At 44.6% G+C, this 11280-nt stretch overlaps 1 protein-coding gene across 1 annotated transcript in view; it reads left to right on the forward strand.

Moving 5' to 3' along the window:
• Positions 1-6862, forward strand: part of RFX8 (regulatory factor X8) — a gene marked incomplete at its 5' end in the record, with an annotated part of 124033 nt that extends 117171 nt beyond the window's left edge. Inside the window, 2 exons of the mRNA XM_081101506.1 lie at positions 1671-1984; positions 6631-6862. Of these exons, the coding sequence (XP_080957632.1) occupies positions 1671-1984; positions 6631-6807 (491 nt within the window). The 3' untranslated portion in view covers positions 6808-6862. The remainder of the gene's footprint in view (positions 1-1670; positions 1985-6630) is intronic.
• Between the last annotated feature and the right edge of the window lie 4418 nt (positions 6863-11280).

The raw sequence follows: 11280 nt of genomic DNA on the forward strand, positions 1-11280 counted from the left end.
ACCTACCTTCTCTGGACCTCTCCACGAAGTAAAGGGTTAGCCCCAGCGGCTTTTCCTCATCACATGGGCCGTGATTTCCAAGTAAACAGGTTAGTTGGGCTCATTCCAGACCAGGTCATGCCATCCCACCAAGCCAGTATCGTTCACCACAGGGCCATCCGGGAGTAATAAGCAGTAAAGCAGCGGTCGCCAACCTCTCAGACCTCACGGACCATCAGTGGTCCGAGGACCACCGGTTGGCGACTGCTGCAGTAAAGGGCTTTGAAATGGGCAAAAAGGCTTAGCACCCCTTCTGAGTGTCTCCACCTTTCATCGTCTTAGCTATTTTCCAACTTTGTACCCTTACCAACTGATAACGTTAGAAATGCTCGCCAGCGATGTCTCCGGAATGAGACAAACCTTTGAAACTGGATGGGCAAGGCAAAATCTACTTCTGGAGAAGGGTGCAGCTGCCACTGAAAATCATGGGCCAAGCGCAGCAAACGGGAAGTCCATTTGGGTTTTATTCCCTGACCTGGTCTGCCCTGCCCCTCACTCTGACTCTGACTCTGATTTGATTGGTCAGAGCTCAGAGCTCTGATTCACATTATTGTGCAATTGGCTAATTCAGAGGAAGGGGAAGGGGAAGGCGGGGCCTAAGATGGGGGCCCCCTGAAAGTCTGAAGGTCATAATCAAAATGGCAAAAGCTAAGATGGCAGTGAGCTCCTTTCTTTGACAGAAAAGATTGCTGGTTCCCTCCCACAATTATAATGCAAATAGTAGTCTGCCCCAGAACTGCAAGCTGGTGCCAGTGGCTGCCACTGATGGCCACCCCAGGGACGGATCCCTTTGCGTGTCTCTGTAACTCTCTGCTGCCCACCTCTGCTTGGTACTTCAACTTCTCTTTTGAACCAGTTGCAACAACTTACCAGTTCCTTCATCCACTCATGAGTTACATAGAACCTTTGACACAAGTCCATTTGATATCTGTGTAAGATTTGTGCTTTTACCTGAATTAAAAATTAACTTAAGAAATTTCAATCAGCCAGATCTCCCCTCTGCTTCTCAGCTGGACATTACTTATTCTTGTCTCCTGGCTGACCGAATGCCTTTGGGTTGAGAGCAGTCGGTGGAGTCAGCGCACCTGTCTCCTCGGCCAGTCCCTACAGGCCCTGGAGGGAGAATGTCTCTCCATGCGGAGCACCCGCTGCCGTCCCTCACCCACGGCCAGGCAGGAGATGCAGCCACGCAGACTGCAACGGGCACGGGCTGCATGTTGGTCCCCACAGGTGGCAGCAGGGCCCCTCTGCACGCTGCCCGCACCTCCTCTTCCACCCTCTCCCTCGCTTCCCTGTGTGCCAACTGTGGGAGGCTGAGGGGCACATCCTCCTGCTCAGAGAGTGGCACCCCTTTTTCTGTAGGAATTGCTTTCCCCCTCTCCTAGCAGATGGAGCTTACCTCCCTTTCATGGCTCAGGCTAGTGAACTCTCTGTGCTTCCTGTCAGAGGTCACCGTGCTGGGGCTCTCTGGACCTGGAGCGCCACGTGGTGGTGGGCCCGCCCAGGACCCTCAGGGTCAGTGGTAGGGGAAGCTCCAGCCACAGGAGTGAAAACCCCAGAAAAGTTGTTAGTTTCACAGCGAATGTCATTTGTCCATTGAGTTATTCACTTTGGTTGTTATTTAAATGTAGGGTCCTGGCACCTGTTTCATTTGCTGCTTTTGGAATATGTGACTCATATCCTGCAGTCATGCTTAGAAGAGGAAGTGGAGAATGATGGAGGAAATCTCAAGGAGATGCCAGCAGATGACCAGTCTCCTGTCCAGCCTGACCAGGCACCTTGCCAGCCTCCAGATTCTTCACTATCTCAGGAGGATGAGAGCCCGTGTATGGCTCCGCCCTGGGTGGTGCTGGAGCACGTGAGCCAGAGCCAGTGTCCCGTGGGAGTGAGCAGCGTGGCTCTCAGGGTCCTGGGCTTCCTGGTGGACACTGCCACGGGCAATAAGGTACCGAGGCCGGGCGCCAACTCCTGGTCAGTTTTTTCAAGGGAAGTAAGAACCACCAGGTGGTTAGGAAACCCATAAAGACCCCATTGTCCAAACAAACAATGACATAGACTCTAGAGTGATCTTTGCTTTGGGTGACTTTGCCAGGAGTGATTACAATAGCTTATCTGTTGATCACTGTTTGGCTCAGTTTGGGGTGCATTAATATGAGCCTGGCACGATTATGGTGCGGAATATGTGGATGGCCTGGGTCTTGCCTTCCCAGAGTGTCCCTGACCTGGTCAGGCTAACTGAAAAATAGATCACCACTGGCCACTGCGCTGAGTGGTATGCACTGAAAATGCCTCTGGCATCAAGGAAGGAAACATCGGGTGGTCTAAACAGAAAGGATTTGAAAAGATGGAATTGAAAGACATAAAATTAAGGATTCTATTTATCCAACGCCTACTATACACCCTTTACATACATTACCTTCAAGCCGCACAATACTACAGAGTGTCTGTTCTGATCACTTTCATGTCATGAATGAGAAATCCGAGGTTCAGGGAAGCGAGGTGACTCGCACAAAGTCACACAGTAAGCAAATTGCGACACAGAGATTGGAGCCCTGGCCTGCCTGATCTCAAGTCCATTCTTCACTCACAATACTAGGAGCGTGATTCATGCCCTGAGAAGAGTAGAACACAGGTTACTGAGGCCAGAGATCTGGCCTGGAATGCCAAAATGAGGAGCCATACTGATGCAGGAAGCAACTGAAGCACTTCCGCTGATTCAGGGGAGTGGCTAGTTTACAAAATCTTGACAACAATTGTCTTGGTACTAATTTCTAAAACTTCTATGCCTATGTTTGGAAACTTAGCCAGTTTACATCGTATCTCTTCTGCACCCATGAGTTCCTCTTTTGCGTGGATGAGAGGTGCTTAGTAGGAGACCATTAAAGGCAGGGCATTGCCCTTGACCTGGGTTAATGGTGGCCCTGGCTAAGGGATGAGTCACAGCCTGAAAGTGTTCATGTCCTACAGTCCTCAAAATAACTGGAAGCTTCCAGGGCCCTCTCCTTCCAGAACAAAGCCTCTTCCCAAGTTCTCCAGAGTGCAAATAACCTGTAAAGCTGCTATGGAGCACTGCTCAAAAAGGACTCTGTGCTAGACAAAAACACTATGACCAGAGCGAAGGAAATGCATCTCTCAGTTTTATTAATTCTCTGTCTGTATTTGGTCTTATTTCCCAATGGCTAATTCATGTATCCAGCTGTCTTCAATGACCTTGGTGCAGTAGATTCAGACATGTGTCTGTAAATAAGAAACTCACCTCTTTTGTGAGTGTGTGTGTAAAGCAGACATACTAATGAGGCTTGAAATAGTAAAATACTGACCCCAAATCATGGAGCCAGTGGCGAAGGGATGGGGATGAGAAGAACTGGGCCTCCTTAGAAGAGGAATAGCTAGAGCAGGCAGGTAAGGCACCGCTCACCAGTTGGTGTTTCAAGGCTCTTGGCAGAGAAAAGGTCCAGTTAAATCTTAAGAAGGGACTAGTTGGCTGTGCTGTGCCCAGGAGAATGTCTCTCCCTGCTCCCTGACCCTATGGAGAATGTATCCCATCCTGGAAACAGGGCCCTGCAAGGGCTGGCCATTGGGAAGCTCAACTAAATACAGTGGGGCCTTGACTTACGAGTGTCCCGACTAACGAGTTTTTTGAGATACCAGCTGTCTCTCAGCCAATTTTTTGCATTGAGTTGATAGAGTAATTTAAGTTAATGAGCTCCTTAACGAGCTCGGTCTCAGAACGAATTAAACTCGTAAGTCAAGGCCCCACTGTACACTGAAACATCCTGTACAGCCTTAACAAGACAAGCACGTGTGCTTGGCATTCAGCTCCAACAGTGCCGATCTCTCTTATCACTGGCTGGAGCAAGAGCTAAGATGGTAGACAATTTAGTCACCAAGGTAACTGGGAATAAACTTTTACCTCTGGGGCGTAGTTGGAAGTGGCTGGAGAGCAGACACTGAAGGGCTCCCTGTATTGGGCATTTCAATGCATCATTTCAGCAACCCAACAAGATGGTGTTATCATTGCTCCCATTTCTCACATAGCAAAACTGAAGCTCCTGGGGATGAGTAATGCTCCCAAGGTTACTTCGCCAATAATAGGCAGAACAGGGATTCAAATCTCCATAAATCTTCTTCTGAGACTATCCTTTTCTAGCACCTTCTCTATCTCAAAGGGTATGCCCATGTGTTTTCATTCCAAGATCAGTGAGTTGGGAGTAAATGAAAAATATCTTCAAGTCTGATGATTTGGGGAAATAAGTAGCATTTCTGGTACATAAATTCCTGTGTTTAAACTCTTCATCCTCCACTGAGAACCTTGGAAAAGTTGCCCAATCTATCTGGGCCTCAGTCTCCTCATCTACAAAACAGTAATAATAATTTCTAAGTCCATGAGGCCAGTATGAGGTTTAAATAAGCTAATCATCATTCTTAGAACATGAAACTCGTAGAGCATAGTAAGTAATCATTGTTCTTATTTCTCCAACAAAACCTCCTAACACTCTCTACCCAACACTCTCTACCCAACCCACTAGCAACTCTGAAATTCATTGTATTGGGGTTTGACCTACATCATGTGCCACATAACATTTTGGTCAACAATGGACCATATGTACAACAGGGGTTCTATAAGATTAGAATGGAGTGGAAAAACTACTCTCACCTAGTAACATCATAGCACAACACATGCATTACTCACGTGTTTGTGGTGATGCTGATGTAAACAAACCTACTGCACCTCCAGTTGTAGAAAAGCATAGCATATGCATTATGTATAGTATATAATACTTATAATGATAATAAACAATTGTTATTGGCTTATACATTTACCACACTATATCTTTTATCATTACTTTAGAGTGTGCTCTTTCTACTTATAAGAAAACATTTGCTAGAAAGCGGCATGCCATGTCATGCTGGCTACAGTCTCACACAGAGTCTCCATTGCTTCATTTTCTCTTGCACTTGATTTAACCTCATGTTGTTTTGTACATTAACACGCTGTGCAGCTCTGTCGCCTGGGAGCAATAGGCTAACTGTACAACCTAGTTGTGTAGGAGGCTACCACCTAGTTGCACTTCATGAGGTTCACATAATGATGAACTTGCCCAATGACAAAGTTCTCAGAATGTATCCCTGTAGTTAAGAGGCGCATGACTGTATGGCAGAAACCTTAGAGAAGGTATCAAAGCATTAAAAGCAGATGAGTGTCACATAATCCAAGGTAATATGCATTAGAGATTAATTAAACCTGCTTCTCTTGGTGAATGCTCACTGAATTAGCGATAGTGACTTAATTTAATGCCAAAAAGTTATCCTCATTCAATTTTCATTGCATTCATTATTTAGCATTGCACCCATCATCAACAAAAAAGTACACTCTCTGTGCCTCATCTGCACTCATCTGCCATGACTAACGCCCATTCAGTTGCACATCTGTGTCAGCTGCATTTACTGAACAATTAGCATTGCCCTGCACCTGCGTGAGAACCCAGGCCAGCACTCAGATTTCCATCGCCATCTGTCACTCTTCTACTTCTAGCAACGTTCAAAATAGTAAGACACCAAGGCGTTTTAAGAATATTGTAAAGAATTACACTGATATGAGGTGGTATTAGAATATTTTTTTGAAAATTCTTAGTTTTTGCTTTAGGTCATGTGACTCAAGGGTTAAAGCATAGCAAAAGTATTAAAAATAATAAGTGACTCTTCAGCTGTAGGGTAAAGGTGAAGACAATGTTTTTTAGAAAAGGAAAACATCTTTGCATTGAGTGGTGATGGTTATTATCAAATTTATAGAGCAAGGGTGAGAAATATTCTTTCATGAACCTTGCATTTGAAGTTATCTTGTACACATCTTTGTCAAAATATAGTAGCTTATTGGGGGCTTATTAATGGAATCAGGCCAAGAAAGTATATCACTGCTGGTTTGTAAAGTAATCACGTGCAAGGATTTGCCAGTCCTCCCTCTGAGCTAAGGGAAGGATGGCATTTTATCCTTGTCCTTCTGATGGGAAGACCCGCTCAGGCAAGTCAGATGGCTTATGTGAGAGCTGGCACTTCAGTTCATATCAGAGTCTATGAACCTCTCAAATCTATCACTACGACATTGAGTGCCATTACCTACTGGTATATTTGACAGATGGTGGAGGGAGGGTCTATGTGAGAACTTGACCCAATTATGTTAGCCCAGAACTGGCAAGAATGCAAGATTGGTATCCATCTGGAAGGCAGGCAAAGTGATGTGTGCTACAGCCACGGGGAAGCCCATGGGTATTTCACAGCTTCCTCGTGAGTCTCTTCAGTGGGAGAGTGTGGTTTTTTAAACAGTGTCTCACAAACAATGGCAGGCAGCCCCATTCCTTTTCCTAAAGAGAGCCCACCTGCTCCCACTCCCTGGCCTCTCTCGCACTATCTCTGGTGGAGATTCCTTCCATGAAGTCCTCACCGACCCTGAGCATTCCCCTGAGAAATTAGGATCTCCTGTAGCAGAATAAATCCACAAACTTCCCAATGTGGGGGCGAGGGTGTGGTAGAATTCAAATGGTGGGCCCTGCATTATTTTACCTTTCGCTTTTAAACATTTCCCTCTTTCAGCTCGTCCAGGTATTGTTGGAAGACACGGCCACCAAAAGCACCGTCAAACTCAGCCTCCCTGTGGGACAAGAGGCCCTCATCACCCTCAACGATGGACAAAAGTTTGTGATTCACATACCAGATGTACCCCAAAGCTCTGAAAATATTCATTTCAGGGAAAGCAGTGCTAATAAGTAAGACTATTTATTTGAATAGGACAGGAAGAAAACATAGATATTCATTCTTAAAAATATATGAAATGCTAAAACTTTTGTATTGATAAGAAAAAAGATTGTATGTACATAATAGAGTGTAGTATTGTCTATTTTATGTTTATGTGTATGTGTATTTCAAGAAGTTGGTTTTGATGAAACATATAAACTGATTTGGAGAATAATATTGGTAGCTGTTTGCTTCTCCTTTGGGCTTTCCAAGCGTTTCTATTTGGGGACTTCGCAGAAGAGAAATCTTGTTGGGAGAACAGAAATTGATATATTGTGGGCCATTGGAAGGGCACCAGGTGTTAGGTTGGTGGGGTCAGACTGGACCTGGGTTTAGCAACCTTGGTACTTAGGTTCTGGCTAGGAAAGAATTCAGAGCCAAGATTCAAACTATAAGAGAAGATTTATTTAGAAAATCATAGAGGTGGAAGAAACAATTCTTAGAATAAATGAGCCAAGGAAACAAGTCATAGAGGCAAAGGAAGGACCCTAGAAGCTTGGGAGTGAAAAAGAGAATGGTAACTTGCCTATGGAGAGACGGGAGGGGAAGGTGCCAGTGCGCTCCTGGGAGGGAGAGGCGCTGGGTCCTCCGTCCTATGGGCTTTAGGGGGAGGATTTTAGGGGAGGTCCCAGGGAAGATCTCAATAGAACAGTGAGCAGCTTTTTCCAGGCATGTCCTTTCAGGGTCATGGTCTCCTCGATGGTCAGCACCAGGGCAGGGGGTCATTACCCAATGCAGCTGGGCCCAAAGTCAGCCGTGGGGTCACTTGTCTGGTTTTGTGGCTTCTCTGGGCCTGAAGCTGAAGTACAACTGAGGCCTACATGTTACCTCTAGGGAGGAAAGGTCAGGGGTCCAAACAGTAAGACCAGCGATATGCTGGGGAGGAAAGCCCACCCTGGGGATGAGGTCCCACCCTACAGCTGTCTGCTAGGCACCTGGGGCTGTCCACCCTGATGACCTTCTGTACCTGGCCCAACATCCTTGCCCTGCTCATGTCTGTCTAACTGCCCACCACAGATACATTTCCAGAGAAAGATAAAGTTTGAAGAATGCAAACTGTTACAAGCAGTAAATGGCCAATGGTAATATTATTTTCCTTCACCTTGGTAGTGCTCCAATTGAAATAGAATTTGTAGAAAGATCTTCTCAGGCAGTGAAGAATAAAAAAATTTGATAGCACTGTTAGACTTACTCACTGGTCCATTAACCCATCCCAACTTTCTTTGGTTCACCATCACCGCTTCCTTAAAGTGAGATACAATTTTGAATCTAATAACATCTGCAACAAAAGAGGATGCCCTACTTTGATCACTTTTTATTCCTTTCTTTGTCACAAAATCCTAAAAAATGTTGAAACTAAGAACAGACCATTATTTTTTTTTAATTTGTAATGTTATTCTTTTTTTTTTAATTGCTTAAAGTATTACAAAGAGTATTACATATGTCTCCTTTTTTTTTTCCCCCGCCCTTGACAACCCCCTGGCCTCCCCTACCCCGCCCCCCCAGAGTCTTATTTCCATTGGTTATGCTTATATGCCTGCATACAAGTCCTTCGGTTGATCTCTTACCCCCCCCCACACACACACACACACTCCTGCCCCCCCCCCCCCGCCTTCCTGCTATAGTTTGACAGTCTAAGAACAGACCATTATTAAACCAGATCCATTTTTACCTAACTGGTTATAACATTTAAAAGAAACTTAACAATTCATGCTTAACATGATTTCTGGTATAAATAAAAATAAGGAGAGGACACTGATCTCATATTCTATAACAAATTAAATTTCCCTAAATGCTTGGAAATTTTAAAGAAACATAAGAACCATATGTCACTAGATTCATTAAGAATGATTTGTCTTGCCCTAGCCAGTTTGGCTCAGTGGATACAGCGTCGCCCTGCAGACTGAAGGGTCCCGGGTTCAATTCCGGCCAGACCCGGGTTGCGGGGTCGATCCCCAGTAGGGGGCGTGCAGGAGGCAGCCAATAGATGATTCTCTCTTATCATTGATGTTTCTATCTCTCTCTCCCTCTTCCTTCCTCTCTGAAATCAATAAAGAAATATATTTTTTTAAAAAAGAATGATTTGTCTTTATGGCTTAAAAAGTAATATTTTAGGCCTTTTACCACTACATTTAATATGGTATCTCATTTATTAAGCTATCTGGGAGTAGTTATTTGTCAAAGAATAACTCAGAGATATTCCTTTGCTCACTGTTCTGTGTCTTTGCATATCACTGGTTGCTCACAGGTAAGAAGACAGGTGGTGGACTGAGGCAAGGAACAAAGACAACAATGAGACTTACCAATTTGGGAACAGTGAAATATTTTTTGGCGTATTTTGGGGTAAACTGATTACCTGAGAGCTAGCAGAGGGCACTCTACCCTTGAAAGGCCAACCAGGTTTATCAAAGAAAATTTAATTGTTTACCTGTGGGGTTAGGAGTTAGGAGAGGAGATGAGGCTGCGGAGTAACAGGAGAAGGTGGGCTTCTGGGGCCCTCACGGGTTCCAGCTCTTTATCTGGGGGTGGTCATACAGTGTGTTCATCTTGTGAAAATGTGTCACAAAGCTTACAACATGACTTGATTGCCCTTCTGCAATGTTATGTATTTAAGGTGTATTTTTTAAAGTAGAAAGAGTTGCACACATCATGGGGACTGTAGTGGAGGCTGATGGTGGAAGAAGGGCTGAAAAGCACACAGGTTCCAAGAGAAAGTGAGCTGGGTTGATGGGCCGCTAGGGCCAACGCGCATTGGTGTGAGGCTGGCACTGCCACCTGTGTTTTGTTTGCCTCCCATCTCATGAGTGGAGGCGGGAGGCCTGGCAAACACAGGCTCAAGCCCTAGCACTCTTTCCACCCAGGAGAAGAGAGAAGAATTTATCTTTAATAAAGTTTGACATTTTTATTTTTACACTGGGCTGGGGATTCTAATTACTAACACAGAAGCTTTTATGATTGAAAGTAGCTGGTAGTCTTCTATTATTTAAAAATGAACATTAATGTGAATAGGAACTTCCTCTAGCCCCTCCCCCAAACTTGGATTTTTAGCCAAGAGCCATAAATAACACACAAAGCAGGTGCAAGGATTGCTTTCTGCTTGTACCATCTATCAGTTCACAGTAACGGCATTACAAATTCATCTTTAATGACTTAAAACAGCCACAATTTACTTTATTATTTCTTATCAGCCCAAGGGTTGCTTAGACAGTTCTGGTGACCTGGTTAGCCTCGTCTGGGTTTGCTCCACCATCTGCTGCCCCTGCCAAGCTTGTTGGGGCTGGATGGTCTAGGATGGCCTCCACTAGAATGACCCCCACACCCCTCCAGCAGGCTAGCCTGTGCCTGTTCCTATGGCAGAGGTGGGACCCGAGAGAGAGAGAGTGGAAACACACAAGCACGTTTTCATGCTTCCGCTTGTGACAGTGTGTTCCTGTCGCATTGGCCAAAGCAAAGTAGAGAGGGTGTGAACATAGTAAATGGCGTGGACACAGGAGGTGTCAAACAACCGCAGTCACTGATTTCAATCCAACTAATCAAGTTCAACTCAATATAATGTTGCAAAATTATTTGTCATGTATTTATTAGTTTATTGAATAGTCTTAAAGCACTGAGGATCACCAATGAACAAATGGGCAAATCCATGCCCTTTGGCAGTTTATAGTCCAAGTGGAAGGCTGACACTGAGCCCATGGACAAATAAAAGCCTAATATCTTAGGCGGTAATTACTAAGTGTAATAGCAAAAAACAAAAAACAAACAAACAAACAAAAACACAATGAGGGAGCTAGAAAGTGAAGGTGATGCTGGCTTTAAAGCAAGGTCTCTCTCACAAGGCGCAATTTGAAAAGAGACCTGAAAAAAATGAGAAGGTGGGAGAACAAATTAGAGAAGTGGAGCAGCACTACCCGGCAGCCCCATAACCACTTGATGTTAATGGCCATGACTTTGAAATGATTAAGGGATTTAAAATCCCTGGTTTGCAGGAATGTGGCAAGCTCATTTATTTGAACCAATTCATCAGGTGAAAACAATTATACATCTTGGAGAAAATATATAAAATATCTTATTAAAAGCATCAAAAAGCTGAAAAGATAGAAAAATCTCCAGCTCAAAATCTAATATAGCCAGCTAAACTAAGCACCAAGGCTACCTTTTCTGATCCACACAATTTTGGGCTTCGAGTGTGATGACTTCTCTTAATGTTAGGGCAATAGTCAAATACCACACCCATCAAGGCTGGGGGTTCTCATGGACACCCAAAGGGCTGAACATTTCAGGTGAGGGTGATCAGAAGTAAGGTGCTCCTGCCCTCCCCACCCCCCGGGAATAACGAAGTTGCTGAGCACATCAGAGTAGGAGAACTGTCACTGACTCAGTTCCTGGCATCCACTTCTGTTACTGACAAATGACAGCCTATTGTATGGGTATACCACTTTTTATTTACTTATT

Source organism: Myotis nattereri, assembly GCF_964212035.1.
Source record: "Myotis nattereri genome assembly, chromosome: 10".
Lineage (NCBI taxonomy): Eukaryota > Metazoa > Chordata > Mammalia > Chiroptera > Vespertilionidae > Myotis > Myotis nattereri.